General features: G+C 45.1%; 2 protein-coding genes across 5 annotated transcripts in view; one reads left to right on the forward strand and one right to left on the reverse strand.

The window, feature by feature from the left end:
* ESYT2 (extended synaptotagmin 2) overlaps window positions 1–1,539 on the reverse strand; it is an 81,174-nt gene extending 79,635 nt beyond the window's left edge. For 3 of the 4 annotated variants that reach the window (XM_066628050.1, XM_066628049.1, XM_066628048.1), the window contains exon 1: window positions 1,105–1,539. In XM_066628050.1, the coding sequence (XP_066484147.1) occupies window positions 1,105–1,443 (339 nt within the window). In that variant the 5' untranslated portion in view covers window positions 1,444–1,539. The remainder of the gene's footprint in view (window positions 1–1,104) is intronic. The other variant, XM_066628051.1, reaches the window with a different exon arrangement.
* A 12,488-nt stretch (window positions 1,540–14,027) lies between these two features.
* Window positions 14,028–20,498, forward strand: part of DYNC2I1 (dynein 2 intermediate chain 1) — a 34,766-nt gene continuing 28,295 nt past the window's right edge. Inside the window, exons 1-3 of the mRNA XM_066627571.1 lie at window positions 14,028–14,131; window positions 16,167–16,220; window positions 18,220–18,667. Of these exons, the coding sequence (XP_066483668.1) occupies window positions 14,117–14,131; window positions 16,167–16,220; window positions 18,220–18,667 (517 nt within the window). The 5' untranslated portion in view covers window positions 14,028–14,116. The remainder of the gene's footprint in view (window positions 14,132–16,166; window positions 16,221–18,219; window positions 18,668–20,498) is intronic.

The raw sequence follows: 20,498 nt of genomic DNA on the forward strand, positions 1-20,498 counted from the left end.
AGTGACCAGAGCAGGGGGGTGGGAGGAGGGCGGGGGGGGCAGAGGGGCTCAGTGGCCTGGGGGGGTTGGAGGAGGACCAGTGCATAGGGGGTCAGTGGGTGGGGCACGGGGGTAGGAGGAGTGCCAGGGGCAGAGGGGCTCAGTGACCAGAGCAGGGGGGTGGGAGGAGGGCGGGGGGGGCAGAGGGGCTCAGTGGCCGGGGGTGGGTGGGTGGGATGAGTGCCAGGGGCAGAGGGGCTCAGTGGCCAGAGCAGGGGGGGTGGGAGGAGGGCCAGTGGGGCTCAGTGGCCAGAGCAGGGGGGGGTGGGAGGAGGGCCAGGGGCAGAGGGGCTCAGCGGCCAGAGCAGGGGGGTGGGAGGAGGGCCGGGGGGGGGGCAGAGGGGCTCAGTGGCAGGGGTGTTGGAGGAGGACCAGTGCATAGGGGGTCAGTGGGTGGGGCACGGGAGTGGGAGGAGTGCCAGGGGCAGAGGAGCTCAGTGGCCAGAGCAGGGGGGTGGGAGGAGGGCGGGGGGGGCAGAGGGGCTCAGTGGCCTGGGGGGGTTGGAGGAGGACCAGTGCATAGGGGGTCAGTGGGTGGGGTACGGGGGTAGGAGGAGTGCCAGGGGCAGAGGGGCTCAGTGGCCAGAGCAGGGGGGTGGGAGGAGGGCCGGGGGGGGCAGAGGGGCTCAGTGGCCCGGGGTGGGTGGGTGGGATGAGTGCCAGGGGCAGAGGGGCTCAGTGGCCAGAGCAGGGGGGGTGGGAGGAGGGCCAGGGGCAGAGGGGCTCAGTGGCCAGAGCAGGGGGGGTGGGAGGAGTGCCAGGGGCAGAGGGGCTCAGTGGCCAGGGCAGGGGGGTGGGAGGAGTGCCAGGGGCAGAGGGGCTCAGTGGCCAGAGCAGGGGGGTGGGAGGAGTGCCAGGGACAGAGGGGCTCAGTGGCCAGAGCAGGGGGGTGGGAGGAGGGCCAGGGGGGGCAGAGGGGCTTAGTGGGTGGGGCAGGGGAGTGGGAGGAGGGCCAGTGCCCAGGGGCAGAGGGGCTCAGTGGGTGGGGCAGGGGGCGGGATGAGAACCAGTGCCCAGAGCCGGGGGGCTCCGGGGCCGGAGCAGGGCCGCCCCACCCTCACTCACCCAGGCGGGCAGGTCGCGGGAGGAGACGGCGAGGCGCACGGCGCGCTCCTCGTCCTGCAGGAAGGCGAGGGCCCTGCCCAGGCGGGAGCTCTTGCCTCCGCGGTGCCGCTGCGCCAGAAAGAGGCCGAGCAGGGCGATGAGGACCCAGCTGAAGCTCAGCCCCAGGTAGCCGAGCACGTACACCGGGAACACCAGCACGAAGCTCCGCGCGAACTGCGACAGCAGCCCGGGCAGGTCCACGCTCAGCAGCGGCTCAGGAGGGGGCGGCGGCGAAGGCTCCGGCTCGGAGCGGGCTCCGGGTCCCGGGCCCCCCGGCCGCTCGCTCCCTGCGCCGCTCATGCTCCCTCAGCCGGAGGCGCGGGCGGGGGAAGGAGCTCCGCCGAGGCGCCTGCTCGCATCCTCTCCCCGAACAGGCGCGCGGTCTCCTCGGGCCGACCCCCGTCTCCTGACTGACTGACAGCCCCGTCCCGCCCCTCTTCTGAGTTCGGAGCGAACCATTCCCTGAGGGGGGGAGACAGTGACACTGGAGCAACCCAAGTGACCGAGGCGGGGGGAGCCATAAGGCGAAGCGAGTACCGGCCAATGAAGCGCCTCCTCGCATCCTCTCCCCGACTGGCAAGCGAGTGCGCATGGGCGTTCCTCACAGCCAATTACTGACTACCTCCGCGCGAACCATTCCCTCAGTGGGGGGAAATCAGAGAGGGCCTGGAACGGCCCAAACGACTGAGGCAAGAGAGGGAGCCACAAGGGGACTAGAGGAGGGCGTTGCCTCAGGCGCTGACAGCTCTGCGCGCGCTTTTGCCAGGCCCCGCCCCCTCTCCCTGTCAGTCACGTCATCAGAGCCCTCCACGCCCAGTGAGGCTGCAGTCCCAGCCACACCTACCTGGGAGTAAGCCCCATTGACTATAACGGGACTTGCTTCTGAGTAGGCAATAGGCTTGAGTCTAAGGCTGCAAGCCTATCCACACTTTCTCGGGAGTAAGCCCAATTGACTCTAATGGAACTTACTTCTGAGTAGGCATGCATAGGATTGGGCTCTCAGGGGCTGCAATCCTATCCACACTTACCTGGGAGTCAGCCCCATTGACTATAGTGGGACTTCTTTCTGAGGAGACTTGCATAGGCTTGGGCTCTAAGGCTGCATACCTTTACACACTTACCTGGGAGTGGAGTTGGCAACCTTGAGTCTCGAAAGACTCTGGTATCGCGCTTTGAAAGGTGGTTCTGGCACAGCATCTAGTGTGGCTGAAAAGGCCAATCCAGGAGTGACAATCCCTTCCACACCGGGAGCAAGTGCAGTCTGTCCCTGGTCTGTCTCCCTGGCTATGGCCCTTCCTTCTTTGCCTCTTAGCCTCAGACTGTTGGCCAAGTGTCTCTTCAAACTGGGAAAGGCCATGCTGCACAGCCTGCCTCCAAGCAGGCCGCTCAGAGGCCAGGGTTTCCCACTTGTTGAGGTCCATTCCTAGGGCCTTCAGATCCCTCTTGCAGATGTCCTTGTATCGCAGCTGTGGTCTACCTGTAGGGCGCTTTCCTTGCACGAGTTCTCCATAGAGGAGATCCTTTGGGATGCGGCCATCATCCATTCTCACGACATGACCGAGCCAACACAGGCGTCTCTGTTTCAGCAGTGCATACATGCTAGGGATTCCAGCTCGTTACAGGACTGTGTTTGGAACTTTGTCCTGCCAGGTGATGCCGAGAATGCGTCGGAGGCAGTGCATGTGGAAAGCCTTCAGTTTCCTCTCCTGTTGTGAGCGAAGAGTCCATGACTCGCTGCAGTACAGAAGTGTACTCAGGACGCAAGCTCTGTAGACCTGGATCTTGGTATGTTCTGTCAGCTTCTTGTTGGACCAGACTCTCTTTGTGAGTAAGCCCCACTGATTGTAATGGAACTTCCTTCTGAGGAGATGTGCATAGGATTGGGCCCTCAGTCCCCTGTGGAGCCTCTCCCTCAACCACTTGCCTCTGTATAAATAACTCCTCATCTATTCAATGTTAAAAAGGGACGCTGCAGACAAGAGCCCCAAAAGATCATCCTGCTCAGTAATAAATTGTCACATTATATGAATAAGTGGGTGACAAAACAGGGGTGACTTCAGACTTCTAACGGGCAGTCTTATTATTACATACATACATACATACATACATACATACATACATACAGGGGACATCCACTCCAATTAACCCCTGCTAATTGGGTAAGAGGCACTTTTTCAAGTGGGTGCTCCTTTTTTAGCAGGGGGAGAGTAACTGGCCCACCTCACCCCAGCATTGTCTGTTCTAGTGGCTGTCTACTGGTATTCATTTGCATCTTTTTAGATTGTGAGCCCTTTTGGGACAGGGAGCCATTTAGTTATTTGATTTTTCTCTGTAAACCGCTTTGTGAACTTTTAGTTGAAAAGCGGTATATAAATACTGTTAATAATAATAATAATAACTGTTGGGAGAGTTAGGACAGACAAAAGAAAGTATTTCTTGACCCAGTGCCATTAGCCTGTGGAACTCCTTGCCACAGGATGTGGTGATGGCATCAACAGCTAACCAGGAATAAGTACAGTACAGGTATGCATCACTTAACGATGGGATATGTTGTTATGTGATTATGTGGTTAAGCAAACAATGTTCAATCTAGTGCTTTTGTTGTGTAAACAGACACTCCCTGCCAGACACTAGCTGGCTGCACAGGCTACTGCAGATAGATTGCTCTTCTCTGCATTGAGAGCTGCTTTGTGGTGTAAAAAGACCCTCTGCTGCAGGCTATGGGAGACCCGGTTAAGAGCCTCTTTGTTGTGCTTTGACCACCTGGTTTGTCATTAAGCAGAAGGTTGTTAAGCGAAGCACACCTCTACTTTTAAGAGTACTGTACCTTCTCCCACATGAATCTGCCCACCATACTTGAATATATGGTGTTCAGCACTCCAAATTGGAATGGAGACTTGTTTACTCCTTAATTCACATGGAGTTTTCTTACTTCAAAATTCAGATGAAGCCTACTACCAGCTCTAAATCCTGTTGGGACAGAATTGTTGGTCCGTTGTGACCATAGCCACCTCTTAAATGACATCTGAGACAGAGAAAAACAACTTATACAAAATAAAGTTTTCACATCTCTGACAGAGTCCTCACCAGCTCAAACTAGAAGGCATGTTAATGAGCAAACAGACTTCCAGCTAGCTAGAGCACCCTCATCTGGGTGGGAAAAACAAAAGCAGAACCCAGCAGTGGTCAACAAGAACCAAGGACTCCCAATTGGGATACTCCATCTAGAATCCCTTACATACTTTATTTTTTTTTTATTGGGGTCATGGCATGAATAAAGCTGAAGACCACTGGACTAGAGCTTGTGGCAGTGGCAGCTCAGCCTTCCCTATGATTGCATCATCACTCAAAAACTGCATGGAGGGTATGCACAATCACAGGGAAGGCTGAACTGACTGAACAGGGGAGGTTCTGCCTCCCTTGACCTCACAGCCCTGCTTGAGGTATGCATTCTGCATTTCTTACACCAATTTTGTTGATGAAAGATTACTTATGCCTGCTTTTTCACAGTACCAAATCAGATAAACATGCAAGCTCTGAAGATACATGAATCTGAATCTAGATTCACACTACAATCCTATATACACTTACTTGGGAGTAAACCCTACTGAACATAATGATTTACTTCTGAGTAAACATCCATGGGCTTGAGTTGTGCGTTTCTTATGCAAGCGGTTTGTTTATGCCACTTCAGAGAGCTGTGCTTGTATAAGAGTTATGCAGAGGTGTCACACAGGGACACATTATGACCACAGGATATTTTAAGAAGAGCAGAAAAGTAGGGGGTATGTTACTCAAACTGGTATATAGCAGGCATTTTAGTGTGGCACTCAGGTCAACCAAACGAATTGAGCTTATTGTAGCAGAGTTACAGTGCCCAATAGTTCCAATTTAGAATTTACAAGCTACTTGTGTTGCTAGGTGTAACACAAAGTCCGCAGCAAACTTCAAAAGCAAACTTAAAAAGTAAAGTTGAAAACAAACTCAAAATAGACTCGGTAAGCAAGAATGGCAATCATCTGCAAGCTTTATTCATTGCCAGCAATGGCCTCTCAAGAACATCTGTTCAAAATGGGGAGCACAGAGATCTGTGTTAATTCTCAGTGCCTCCAGAGAATAGCAATATTCCAATAGGTGTCTCTTGCTTAAATAGTTCTGGTTCCTTTGTCTGAAAAGTTTCACTGTCATTGGCTAAGAGGAGGGTGACATCAGAAATGGAGCTTTTCCTATGATTGGCCACAGGCTTCCAGCATTTGATTGGTTGTGCCATATATGGAAAATACATTTCCAGAAAAACACTGTTTCCAACAACTGTGTACTCAATTATTCAGAGCTATTTTTATATTCCTCTCTATTATTTAATATAAGCCTCTTAAAAACTAGATCTTTGGCTCTTTATGATCCTCTGTATGCATACTAACACAATTTGATACCAAACAATCCAAATTCATCTTAAAAACAAGGGTTTTAAAGAGTTTTCTTTCTTTGTTAAATCCCTGCTTTCTCTGTTAAATTTAGTGTAGCATTTTGGTGCTACTTGAGGAGCAGCCTGAGATGCTGCGTTGGTGTGGCAGAAAAGCCATGGCAAGAATTAGACAACAGACACAGGTTTCAGAGAGGTTGAAAGTGCTGGAAGCAGGAGCAAGAATGAAATCAAGGGAGAAGTGAAGTGCCCTCTCCCAGCTCCTGACCCAGCCTTTTATTAAGTCTCAAAACACATGATATAAGATTACGTAGTTGGGAAATTTCCACAAGGATGCTACTTTTCATACTGGCTGTCTACTAGCTAGTTCTAGCTTCCCCGCAAACACATTCCTAGATAAGATTCTTCTTCCTAGCATTCTGCTGCTCACAGGCACAGAGTTCAATGACCCAACATATTTTCAAGGGCAGTTGAGTGTGCCCAAACTGCGCAGGTGTGCCTGACTTGTCCTTGATGCCAAATATGCTAAGACATCTTACCTCAGTGCCTGGGCATATAATACTACATCTCACCCTTTTTTTCTTTCTTTCTAAATTGCGCTATGGGATTACAAATTGCATGACTTGACACAACAACTAAAAAATTAAAACTTAATCAATTGATTAAAAAGAAAACATCATAACATTTTGCTTCATTACTTAAATTGGCTAAAATACAATTGAAGGTTTCACATTTACATATCAAAACTTTTCAGAAAATAATAACACATCATTGAACTGGTTTTCAAGGGTATACAAAGTTTGTTATGGCTATTGCTGCTGTAAAATGGGACCGTGCTAAGGTGTTTTTGTCCATTTGGTTATGCAGGAAAAATGTTTTTGCAAAACACACGGGTCATACGTCTGGAAGAGTTTTTTGGTTCTTTTTGCCATCAAAACAAGCAATTGCTTTTGAACTTTTAAATGTCAATGTTTTTTAAATCTTTCCATGATGCTAAAAGTGGGACGGGTCTTTGGTTAGGCTTCCTTTTTGTCTTTTGCTGTTATGGGAGGTAATCAAGGCTTGAGGCCTTGTTGCTGGGTTGTTCGGTTTTGAGTTTTGTTTTTGTAGCTGGGAATTTGGAAATTGGAAATTGGATTCTTTTCTTTTCAGGCCTTGGTTCTCCTGGCTGATTTTGTGCCGACATCAAGCGTTTCTAAAAAATTAAACACAATAATACAGCCTGCTCTAAATTCTTGGGGTTTGGGCGTGTCCCTTTTTTGGGTCTCACAATTGTCTAAACATATAAATTAGTTACTTAATTTTTTGGCTAAAAGGCAATACTGTGCCTTTTTGTGGGGAGTGCTTTTCCTTTCTGCATCTAATATTAAACAAACAAACAATTACATTGTCACATATATTTCATTTAATAAAACAGGGAGGCTCTAGGCCTATGAAATATCTCTAAAATATATATTGATCTTAATCAAACAATCAAACACATCATTGTCATATCCCTCATTTTAATTCTTTTAAAAAAATTGAAAGATACACTTTGTATATATTAGTGGGGAAAAAACATAAAACAAATTTTTCTTATAATGTGGGGTGCTATCTTTAAAATACATATATTTCTCACTAGAAACTATTTTGTTTAATTTTATACATATATTATCCCTCTTATTTACATACTTTAACAGTGGTATTGTACTTTACTTCTGGCTTTCAACAGGCAACATAACTGTTGCTAAAACTGACATTCTTTTGCCTTCTTTGTGAAATCTTAAACTTTAAACTTTTTGATGTAATTAAACCACCACAATTAACTTAGCCTTAAGGGCTTCCCACTATGTTTTACAAGTCTTTGGCATATACTAGTGATGCCAAAAACTTTAAATACAATCTGTACCTCTAAAAGGCACAGAATAAAGGGGAATTGATTGTTTTTTAAGGACTTGCCTGTGGCATTGTACCACAGGGCAAATCATGGTTTTTTGTTCTGATGAGCTAGTACACAAAAAAGAGGAGGCTAACACAAAGTTGGGCTGTTAGACTTACTTTAGAACAAAAACTTGCTAATAATCCTTTTGGTCCTTCCTTTAAGGTGGTTGATGCTTATGGAGCCATACTGCATTTTGTGCAGTAGTTAAAACTATGCGCTTTAGGAGCTTCTGATTGCCAAAAATGCGGCATCACGTTTTAAATACAACGTTTGTTTGATAGTTAAGATAATAAGTTTGTGGTTTTGCTGTATTAAATGCTTCTTCACCTAACAGCATATAAAAAAGCTGTTTATGGTGGGGGGTTGGTCTTGCTGTTTGAACTATTAAAATAATGTCTGTCCTACAATATATAAAATAATGTATATCAATTAGGAGCATTGATATACTACATTTGACTTTTTTGGCAGGGTGGCTGCTTATTTACTATACTTTGTGAATTGGCCACACCTGGAATATTGTGTCTAGTTCTGGTTGCCGCATCTCAAAAAAGACATAGTGGAAATGGAAAAGGTGCAAAAGAGAGCGACTAAGATGATTACGGGGCTGGGGCACCTTCCTTATGAGGAAAGGCTACGGCGTTTGGGCCTCTTCAGTCTAAAAAAGAGATGCCTGAGGGGGGACATGATTGAAACATACAAAATTATGCAGGGGATGGACAGAGTGGATAGGGAGATGCTCTTTACACTCTCACATAATACTAGAATCAGGAGACATCCACTAAAATTGAGTGTTGGGCAGGTTAGGACAAACAAAAGAAAATATTTCTTTACTCAGCATGTGGTTGGTCTGTCGAACTCTTTGCCACAGGATGTGGTGTTGGCGTCTAGCCTAGACGCCTTTAAAAGGGGATTGGACAAGTTTCTGGAAAAAAAAATCCATTATGGGTTACAAGCCATGATGTATATGCGCAACCTCCTGATTTTAAAAATGAGTTATGTCAGAATGCCAGATGCAAGGGAGGGCACTAGGATGAGGTCTCTTGTTCTCTGGTGTGCTCCCTGGGGCATTTGGTGGGCCGCTGTGAGATACAGGAAGCTGGACTAGATGGGCCTATGGCCTGATCCAGTGGGGCTGTTCTTATGTTTTTAAGTACAATTTGTACTTTTTGTGGCGCAGAATGAAAAAAAGTTTACTATTTTTTAAAGACTTGCCTATATTATTAGGACAAGCTTATAATTCTTGAAAATATTTGTTTGTGCTATTTGATTTAAAATTAATGGCTTGCTCCATAATTAAATGGCTGCAAGGTTTGATTTACCTATTATTAACACAAGATGGGGTTATTTTACATCATAACATTTAAATTTAGATTTGGAAGGCCAAATTAACGTGGTCCCATGGGTTGAATTCGTTTGTTTACTACATGGAGATCATACAAGAGTCTCCATTTTCTAAATGTCTTTTCTTATGACAAATATTGATATATTCTATGGACTATGGACATATTCTTTTCATAACAATATGTTTGACTTATAATTGTTCTTCAATTAATGGGTGCAATGCTTCCAATTTTTCTTTAGACAGAGGCTATTGCTTTACCTAAACTGGGCTAGCTGGTAGCCAGGTAAGTGGCAGGACATTGCCTGTGGAGTTTGCCACATGGCAATTTATACTTTTTATTCTAATAAGATGAATACACAAGGAAGATTATGAATAGCTTAAGAGTTTCTTTTGTTCTGTTTGCAAAGCACCACGTTTAAAGGTGCTTCTCTCAGACTACCGAGGGCATTGTTTTTGTTGTTCTTGTGGAGGTCTAGTTTTGGCTTTGCTGTGTATTACTCATGTTTACCTATGCTTGCTTACTGTGGAGTTCTTTTCTTACTAAGTTGGTACACAGGGGGGGAAAAATACAAGCCAACAAAAGGGGTTTTTTAAAGGGCACCTGGAGGAACACAGATGAGTGCTTTTAAGAGTTAATCTTTTGCTCTGTTGCTTGGGCTAAAAAGCACAGTTTCTGATAAGAGGACAGATGTATTTTTGTTTATTTCCTCTAACTGCTGTAACCACTCTGCCTGCAGAGTGAAAGTTTGGATGGTAAATTAAACCTGTGACCTCTTAGAAGGAAACAAGGTGCTCAGCTTTATAAAAAGTGTGTAGCCGAAGGCTTGTACTATTTTAATACTTACCTAAGTACTTATGCTTACCATTGGGATCTCGAAAGATGAATGAGCTCTTTAACCCTTGCCAGGCGTTGATAAGTGATTTTCTTGGCCCCACGGGCTCGGCGCCTGATGTAGCAGCACAAGATGCTGCTCTGGGGAGCACCCAAGGCTTTTTGGGGCCTTGGTGCTTGATGGGAGACACACAAGACTGTACCTTGTTGCCTGAGGGAGAGTGCTAAGGCAGAAGCACTCTGAGCATTTAAAAGTTAGAACTGGAGCAAGTCAAGGAAATGAGTTTGGAGGCAGAGGGCAGGCCGCGTGATCAAGGCCACCTGGCTCTACTATACTTGCTCATTGCAGAAAGTCTCTGCCTGCTGCGCTAGATGTAGCAGTAATGCTACCTGGGAAGCAGCCCTAGACCCCGGAAGTCAAGGACTGCTTGATGTGGTGCAGAAGCCAGAGCAAGAAAGGGTCCCTATTTGCTGTGCTAGATGTAGCTGCAAATGGGGAACAACAAAGAAAGTCAGGCTGCTAGAAATAAAAAAAGCAAGGGTCTTTGTGCCAGGGCGCCAGGAGTCCCTGTGCCAGGGCTAGAAGTTGCAGAGGGTCCCTGTTGTTCCCAGGTTCAGCTGAAGCAATGAATGGGAGCAGCCTATAACAGGTTGCTGAATATAGCAAAAAGCAAAGCAATTTGTCTGCCATACTTGGCTGGCCCACGTCTGGGCACCTAGCATAGCCACAAAGTTGCTGAGAAGCAAATAGACCTCAAAGTCAGATGCTTGTAAAAGCAAATGCAGTGAGAAGTCAGAAAGACAAAAAAAAATCCAAAGGTTGCAACGCAAGGCTGCTTGGAAAACACACAAGGCTGTAAGAGTGAAGCTCGAGCAATAGAAAGTCAAAGCAATAGGTGGGAGGTAGACAGCAGACAAGCTGCTTGAATAAATTAAAAAAAAACAACAAGACAGCCTGTCTCCTGTACCTAATTGTTGCAGAGAGTCTCTGTCCTAGGATTAGAGGACCCTGTTCGGGCGCCAGATGTAGCATTTTGGTGCTACTTGAGGAGCAGCCTGAGATGCTGCGTTGGTGTGGCAGAAAAGCCATGGCAAGAATTAGACAACAGACACAGGTTTCAGAGAGGTTGAAAGAGCTGGAAGCAGGAGCAAGAATGAAATCAAGGGAGAAGTGAAGTGCCCTCTCCCAGCTCCTGACCCAGCCTTTTATTAAGTCTCAAAACACATGATATAAGATTACGTAGTTGGGAAATTTCCACAAGGATGCTACTTTTCATACTGGCTGTCTACTAGCTAGTTCTAGCTTCCCCACAAACACATTCCTAGATAAGATTCTTCTTCCCAGCATTTTGCTGCTCACAGGCACAGAGTTCAATGACCCAACATATTTTCAAGGGCAGTTGAGTGTGCCCAAACTGCGCAGGTGTGCCTGACTTGTCCTTGATGCCAGATATGCTAAGACATCTTACCTCAGTGCCTGGGCATATAATACTACATCTAGAATGCAGACTGTGTTTCTCTGGAATGTTTTGTCAACTTGGGCCTCCAATGATGCCTTCCAGATGCCCTTGCTAATGGTTCTTGTCAACCATTCTAATGGTTCTTGTCAACCAAGATTTGTAATTGTCTTGTATCTACAGGCTTCATATCTGTCCTGTCATACAAGATTAACTGTTCTTTATTTTATACTTCTAAATCTAACTATTTGCTCCTTGGCGCCAAGGGAAAGTCATAAATTGTCTGATTTTTCCCTAATGGTGTTGCTCCTTATCTAATTGACATATAGTTGGCAACCTTCAGTCTCGAAAGACTATGATATCGCGCTCTGAAAGGTGGTTCTGGAACAGCGTCTAGTGTGGCTGAAAAGGCCAATTCGGGAGTGACAATCCCTTCCACACTGGGAGCAAGTGCAGTCTGTCCCTGGCCTGTCTCCCTGGCTATGAGCTTTCCTTCTTTGCCTCATAGACTGTTGGCCAAGTGTCTCTTCAAACTGGGAAAGGCCATGTTGCACAGCCTGCCTCCAAGCGGGCCGCTCAGAGGCCAGGGTTTCCCACTTGTTGAGGTCCATTCCTAAGGCCTTCAGATCCCTCTTGCAGATGTCCTTGTATCGCAGCTGTGGTCTACCCGTAGGGCGCTTTCCTTGCACAAGTTCTCCATAGAGGAGATCCTTTGGGATCCGGCCATCATCCATTCTCACGACATGACCGAGCCAACGCAGGCGTCTCTGTTTCAGTAGTGCATACATGCTAGGGATTCCAGCACATTCCAGGACTGTGTTGTTTGGAACTTTGTCCTGCCAGGTGATGCCGAGAATATGTCGGAGGCAGCGCATGTGGAAAGCATTCAGTTTCCTCTCCTGTTGTGAGTGAAGAGTCCATGACTCGCTGCAGTACAGAAGTGTACTCAGGACGCAAGCTCTGTAGACCTGGATCTTGGTATGTTCCGTCAGCTTCTTGTTGGACCAGACTCTCTTTGTGAGTCTGGAAAACGTGGTAGCTGCTTTACCGATGCGTTTGTTTAGCTCGGTATCGAGAGAAAGAGTGTCGGAGATCGACACTCCGATGCTTAATCAACACTGTCGATGCCTAATTGACAGGCATGATATAAAGTCTGGAATACTTTTACTTAGGTAAGAATATTACATTCCAAGTCCATGATCCTTTGATTAACTATCTGTGCTGCATTTGTTTTTCAAGGCTGCAGGGATTCAGGCTGAGACAGACCCTGATTAGAGCTGGCTTTAAGTAAAACTTAATAGCTTTCTCTTTTCTTGTGTATTTCATGCTAAATTTATGTAATCTAACAGCTAAACTCTTTACTGTACCTTTATATATATTGTTAATCCCACACTACAGCCATTAACCTACATGCTAGTTTTATAACTTATTTTGCATTTCTGTGAACCAATGGTGTGCCTTTAGCAGGTGAAGGTGTGCCTTCATTAGGCATCATTAGTGCACAGTAGCCTGTTGGTCATTGGCTATAACATCTTCCTAATTTGTTGTTTGGCTACTTTGCTGCAGCTTCAGAGACCATAAATGCTCTCTTTGTTTTAAACTCTGCTAAGCATAATTGTTTCCTATTCCTTGAATCATAGAGACAAATAACTGATTTAGCTGTAACACCCATTAACATTTGGTTCTTAAAGAAAGCTTATTTAGCTATATTAAAATTCAGCATGTTTTCTGTTCAGAAGATCTTTTTTTCTATCTGTAAAAGCAGGCATCTCTGTTTGCAGCCTAGCTTCATCCATCAACTTGACACCCTAGTAAATTCCAGTCTTTAATTCCTTTTGAAGCCCTCTATCTAATCTCCGTGTCAATTTGTTTTACAACTTAGAAGGCTTTCTGTACCATAGCGAAACTGCACTCCCTACATCAGACCCTTTCAGAGAGAGAGCAAAATTGTTTTTTGATACACTAATGAAGCTTTGGTGTATTTTGATTCTAAAAGAAGCCTAAATTAATATTATTTAAAAAGCCTTTTCTTGCTAAAAGTTCTAAAAGAATCAAAGGGACCTTCTGTATGCAGGCTGGGGCCATGGGTTTCCCAGTGTCAGCCTGCAACAGAAACAGAGAAATGAAATGGACCCAAAGCCTTCATTTTCTAACATTAAACTGTTAAGCATGTAAACATGGAATATTTTTGTTCAACATAATGGCTACACATACATTCATAGCTTGGCATCATTAAACATGTATACATTTGGTCTCTTAGCATAAGTTTGGCTTTTCCCAGCTTGCATCACTTGTGTGCTCCAGACCCTCCTAGTATATTGGCAGATCTTGGAGTTAATCAAAGCTGGAACACAGCCACAGAAGCTTTAAAAAAGATATCCCAAGAAAGCGCTTTATCAGCTCTTAGGATAAACATATCCAGATATTTGTATTTTTTCAGGGTAGGTTTTTTCATCTTTGTTTTCTGCTAAATAGTCAATTATAAGGCTGCTCTGTATGTCATGACTGCAGAGAAGACTAATGGTGTAACAGCCCAATCCTACCCAAAGGGGCCGTGAAGGGGTATGGGCTGCCAATGTATGGAAAGGGGCTGCGAAGGGGTATGGGCTGCCAATGTATCTAAGGAGGCTGCCAAGGGGTATGGACTGCCAATGTATGGAAAGGGGCTGCCAGCCTGCCACTGAAAAAAACATTGGGGACCTCTGGTGTACTGTATATAAGGAGCACAGGGACCTAGAGAGCAAGTCAGTCACACTGGACTCCATTTCCCATAACCCTTTGCGCGCTCATGTCCCAACGTGCATCCCATTGGCTCCCGGAATGAACTCTCGCCCTATCGACTTGGACTTTGCGGTGACTCAGCGGTTGCTAGGCAGACGTCCAAGCTCGTTGCCTTGGTTTCCTAGCCTGCTGCGGCCTGGCACGGATGGAGTGCGAGACGAGGCCGCGGCAGCAGTAGTCTCGGGGACGCTGCACTGGGGGGCGACTGCGCGCCTTCATGGAGGGCGATAAGGTGAGCGCTGCCGCTACCGCTGCCAGGACGGGGAAGAAGAGGCGGGTCTGACTCGGTCTGAGCGCCTGGCCGGGGAGGAAAACGGGCGTGCTTTAGCCTGCGGAACTCCCTGCCACTAGAATGCCGCTAGGCAGGAATCACACCGCCAGAACTCTGCCTCAGGGTGCGATCTTGCCTGCTTTTTTACGTAGGAGTAGTCCCGTTGAATGAGCAGACATTCAGCCCACTCCTATGCATGTCTACTCAGAAGTAAGCCCCATTATAGTCGGTGGGACTTACTCCCAGGTAAGTATGGATAGGTTGTAGCCTGAGAGCCCATCCTATGCATGTCTACTCGAAAGTAAGCCCCATTATAGTCGCTGGGGCTTACTCCCAGGTAAGTGTGGATAGGCTTGTAGCCTGTAAATTGTACTGGAATTGTTGCTGCCCTTTGGTGCCATGTAGATAGCATCACTAACCATCCCAGGCTCACTTATCTGGGAGTAAACCTCATTGAGCTCAGCAGAGCTTATTTCTGAGTAAACATGCATAGGATCACACCTGAAGAGAAGCTTTCCTGTGCACCCTTATTTGGGAGCAAATCCTGTTAAAATTCAGTGGATTGAAGCATAAGTATGTATAGGGTTGGACTGTAAAGTCGATTGTGCATCCTAAAAATAAATGTGTTTATTTGTAAATTAGTCCCACCTAGTGAATCTTACTTTGATGGTGACTGTACCTAGGAAATCAGATTTAGAGTTGCTGCTTCACTCATATGCATCTCATCAGAGGAAGTTGGTCAGGATCCAAAAGTAAAAATGAAGTAAATAAGTAAACTAATTCAAATATCATGTTTTCATGCAGACAGTTTTAAAATTCTGGTTACCACACACACAATGTTTTCTTACACTTGTTGGATTGGAGAACGCACTTTTAACAATATGTGGGAATACTACCTGACAGTCTACATGCCTTTTCCATGGCATGGAGAGTGATATCCATGTAGGAAAAATGCAACATGTAATGTGACTCTTAACAGTGATATTTCTGCACGTTTTACCTTTACTCCATACTCCTTTTCATATAAAGATGCTAGACACTTTATATATGAATGGCGCTGACATATAGTAAGGAGCTGTAACTCGGTGATAGAGCACATAGTTTTCAAGCATTACGGTCCTGGGTTCAATTCTTAGTAACTCAAGCTATTAGAGATGTGAAAGTCCTTTTCTTGAGATGTCAGCTGCTTTCTAGCAATACTGAACTAGATGGACCAATAGTTTGATTTAGGATAGAGCAACTTTATATGTGGACAGTGGTAGTCACACCTAGTTCGGCCCTGACATCTGCTACTAATATTTTAAGATAAATTCTAATTCAAATGTGCAGAAATGGGCATCAATACAAACAAAAAAAACTGTACACCCTGGAAGTGTCTAGTTCCACTGGTTTCACACAGCTAAGTAAGTTTCAATGCGATTGAAAATTCTGCTGTCAGTATCTTCTTTTAATAACTTACAGGGTTTCCAATTTCTGCTCCAGCCTCCTTTATTTTATCCATATGAGTATATATTTGTAAAAGAATGGGGTGGGATTGGACTCTATTCTTTATAGAACCTACTCTCCCCCCCCCATTTTAATCCTGAAAAATAAGTAATTTTTCCCCAGTTCTGGTCATTTTTAATATTGAAGCCAGGCTGGGAGAAAACTGATTATAGCAGAAGAGTAAAAAGGGAAAGGGATGAGATTTACTTCCCTTACCCATGCTCTCTTTCATGTAAAGAATATGCCCTTCCACACATGCTTTATATGTGAACAGGGAAGTTATGTGGATGGTGGCCACTGAGTCTGATTTGGCCCTGGGCTGCTAGTGTAATAGGATACAGGTTCAAATGTAGATGAATTGCTACTATAGTTGCTTTAACCCATTTTTGCAGGGCCCACAGGTGTACACATTTGGTCCCTGTTGCGTACATGCAAAGTCAGGCAGAAATGGCTTAAATAAGTACAAGGTATGAATAGTCCTCAGATTCAAATGTATATTTTTTGGCCGTAGAGAAGAACCAGAGAAGACACTTGGAAATCAGATGAACTAAAGAAGCACCTTAAGGTAACATTATAAAATACTTGATCAACATAGTTCTGTATATATTTTATAGCAATTTTAATGGCCAGGGTCAAAACAGCTCCTCCTTTTTTGGTGCACTCAATAACTCTGGTATTTCCATTGATATATTGTTTTGTGTTTTTCCTATGAGTAGCAAACCTCCATACCGTATCACAAATCTGTGTTTGAAAGTCTCCCCAGTTTCAAAAGTTTGCCATATCTTGTGTATGCTTGATTTCCAAGTAACACAAACACAGTGTGCCTTCCTGGACACATCATTTTTGAACCCTGGATTGCAGGTCTAATGTTATAGAATTCAAAGTTGATTTGGATTTCTTGGAAAATATTGTACAGTGATAACACTAGCACTCATATACATTTGTTGCAGTGACAAATCTTAGAAAGTACTTGGTGGAGTGCTACTTCTCATGATAGTAACATTTCGTTCTTTGTCCTCTTCTGTTCTTCCTCCCGTTCTCCCCTCTCTCTTCTTCAAGTGTCTGGTTCTTCCACTCTCCCTCTTCCCCCTCCAACAGTCCTTCTTTTTTCCTTCCCCTTTGCTTTGTCCTCTGCAGGGCAAAGGGCCCAATCCTATCCAACTTCCCAGTGCAGATGCAGCCACATTGCAATCCCAAAGTAAGGGAGCAAATATTCCCTCACCTCGAGGATGCCTCCGTGACTGCCCCACCACCACAGGATGCAGTGCACACCCCATTGGCACAGGTGGATCAGGACTGGAAAGTTGGATAGAATTGGGCCCTTACTCTCCCCTTTTCCTGTCTTCCTCTCTGTGTTTCTACACTTTGTCCTACTCGAAATTCCACATTTCCTTTCACTCTGCCTCCCTATCCAACATTCTCCAATCTCTCTCTGACTGTTCTGCTAATGTCAATGGCAGAATATGTCAATGTTCCTTTGGAAAGACTGATATTAGTCATCACTCCACTGGTCCTAGAGACTTCTGTCAGATCTGAAACTGACAGCATCTCTTTGATAGCTGATAATGACATCATCACCAGGCACCAGGGAACTTAGCTGCTGACCCCAGAAGCACCAAGCAACCTTGACTGAGTTGCACCGGGCTGCGAGAGCATGTGCATTCTGGAGAGGCAAAAGGTTGTTGCCAGATTATGCCTTAAGGAGATCTTTCAGGAAATGCATTCCATCTTTGTTCCTCTCTCTCCAAACAACTCTGAACTACCTGAGCATTTGTTCCCCATAGCCACTGATGTTCCTGGAGGGGGAACGAAATGCTCAGTTACTTCAGGCTTCTAGCTGCTGGTGTAAAGCAGTCCCTCCCCTTCAGAGCCAGTCTACAAAAGCTCTGAAGGTGAGGGGCCCACTTTATAATCATAGCCAGGAGCCTGAAGAAACTTAGAATTTTACCCTCCCTCCAGGAATGCCTGTGCTCATAGCTATGGCATTCCTTTTCCATAGCTATGAATTTCTCTTTTCCATGGGACATACTGTACATGTGTGGAGAAGCTTCTCTCATCAGGGTAAGATCAAGCAATGTTAAAGCTGACTGCTAAGAGAGCAACAACAGAAGATCACAGAGCTAAGGCTTCTTGAAAGTACTGCTGCTCCAGATTTGGCAAGATTGGCTTCTCCTGCTAAAGGGAACCAAGTGCAGAGTAATTTGAATAACTCTGCTTCTGAAGCCAGTGAGAGGACTAACTTCTTCCTGGATAATCTCTGCTCCTGAAGTTAACTACCTTCATACTATGAACCGTTTCCCAGAGTGGAATTAGTGAGATATTTTTTATGTACTGGAAATACTTATTATTATTATTTATTATTAACAGTATTTATATACTGCTTTTCAACTAAAAGTTCACAAAGCGGTTTACAGAGAAAAATCAAATAACTAAATGGCTCTTAATTCACAGTGGCCTGTAGAGCTGTGCTGTAGTTTGTAGATCACAACCATCATCTGTAAAGCTATGACTTTGTGGACAATAGCAGCATAGAAAAATATGTCCTGTTCCATTTCCTTTTAAAGGTGTCTCGATCAGACAGTCAGTCTGAAGACAAGAGACATCGAGAGAGGAAACCACGAGACAGAGATAGTCATGATGCTGAGGATGGCAAAGGAAACTCTCAGAAGGATCTGGACAAGGACAAAGTAAAATCAAAAGAAAAAACAGGGGAAAAAGTGCGTTTTAAGTCCAGTGAAAGACATAAGGATGTAAGGAGAGATAAAGGAAGAGAAAAAGATCATCATAGAGAACGAGAGAAAGAAAAAATTAAGGTTACTCATGAAAAATATGCAAAGGAAGAAAAGCTTAGCAATGGAAGAAGTGGGGAAAGACACAGTGGGAAAGAAAGGGGAAGAAGACATAAGGATCATGATCAGCCACTTGTGCCAAACACCATAATGGATTCTGGGGATAAAGAAAGGGAAAGGGATACAGAACATCAAAGAAGAAGAGAGAGCAAGGATCGTGCAGGTAGGTTGGTTTGCTTCGCTGTGTATATTTTGGAGTAATCTTCCCAATAGTTGAGAATGGACCCAAACTAATGAGGCTATAACTTTTTCTTCTCTACCTCTTGAACAACATTTTGTCCTAATGAGGCATCAGACGCAATGGACTAGGGCATTGCTTCTCAAACTTTTAGGGAGTGTTACTCGCTAAGTAAGTCTTTGCAGGGGAGGGTGAGGGCAGCGACCCAATCTCCAGAATCGCATCATTAAGGGGGGCAAGGGGGGTCCTTTACTTACTGTGGGCAGAAGCAAGGAGCAGGAGATGCAGGGAGCCCTCCCCAGGGCTCTCCAAGTGTTAGAATGTTGAGAAACTGCTTGCAAACCACTTCCAGTTTGCAGAAGGTGGTTTGCTTGTGTTGTTTCTCAACGTTTTAACACTCCAGGAACCCTATGGAGGGCTGCACAAGACCCCATGTACCTCTTGCTCTTTGCTTCTGCCCACAGTAAGTAAAAGCATCTCCCCTTAGCAATGCGATCCTGGGGATTGTGTCACTGCTCTTATCCCTTCCCCTTAAAGGGATGGGGGAAGCTTTACATGAACTGGTGGGTTACGACCCACCGGACTGAGAACCACTGGACTAGGGGTTTCTCTTTCCTTTTTAGTTTCAAGCTCCTCTGTGAGTATTTTCCTACTGTCAGTGAAATTAATCACTATACCTGCTTAACATTTTGTCTACTCATTTACACTGTGAAGGAGGATTCTTTTCCATTCTTCGCTGCCTATCCGTGCATACAGTGAATCTTATGGTCCTTTAGGAAGATTAAGTACATGCAGTATCCGCAGTTCTGTCTCCCTCCATTCTCAAGGAATCTGTCATCTTTGTCCTCGTACGTAGGAGAATATTTCTTTCTCATGCAGAAGCTATGTTTGAATTGATTCAAAGAAAAACTGAAATGTATCTCGATTGGATATTTGTAGAGAAATCTAAAAACGTTAGCTTGTCTGTGGAGGAAAGTTAGGTGATATGTATTCTTTTTCTTTAAGGGCCCGATCCTACCTTCCATCAGTGCTGCTCTTGTGTGTGCTGCCAGGGAGAGTGGCCATCACAAAAGCACTTCATGGCTGCTAGAAGAAGGCAGGTGCTAGCACAAAAGCCAGCACAGGCAAGCTCTGGGCCTCTGCACTGATCGGAGACGTGCTAGTTTTCCAGCTGCCTTCTTTCCCACACCTGATACAGCAGCAGCCATTTTGGCGCTGCTATTTTGCGGTATGGGCAGTCCCATTAGGTTTGGGTTATATGTTTTTTAATAATTCATCCCTAAGAATGATATACTGGTTTTTGCATAAAATTGTGGATATGTTCTTAAAAGGTATGCTTAGGATTACAATATCATATCTAGAATGTTTTGTGTGCAAAATTGCAGCATAAGTTGTTCCTTATGTAGAATATAGCATATTAGAGACATATCAACATTGATTTGATATGGGCATGGGCAGGAGGTCTGGTCTAGAGGGTAGAGCCTCCGTCTGCCTGAAGATAACATCCACAAGGTCGCCAGTTCGAGGCCACCGGCACCGTGCGACCTTGAAGCAGCTGACAAGCTGAAGCCGAGCTATTCCATCTGCTCTGAGCGTGGGAGGATGGAGGCCAGAATGTGAAGCCAGATCAGAAAGAAACATCTGAATGTTGTGGTTCTTGAAAGATAGAACCTTCTTTGAAATTGTAAAAATCCCTATTTAATAGGGATTTAAATAAAGCCTGCCTATGTAAACCGTCTTGAATATAGTCTTGAATAAAGACCAAGAAAGGTGGTATATAAATACCTGTTATTATTATATTATTATTATTTTATTG

Source organism: Tiliqua scincoides, chromosome 5 (genome assembly GCF_035046505.1).
Source record: "Tiliqua scincoides isolate rTilSci1 chromosome 5, rTilSci1.hap2, whole genome shotgun sequence".
Lineage (NCBI taxonomy): Eukaryota > Metazoa > Chordata > Lepidosauria > Squamata > Scincidae > Tiliqua > Tiliqua scincoides.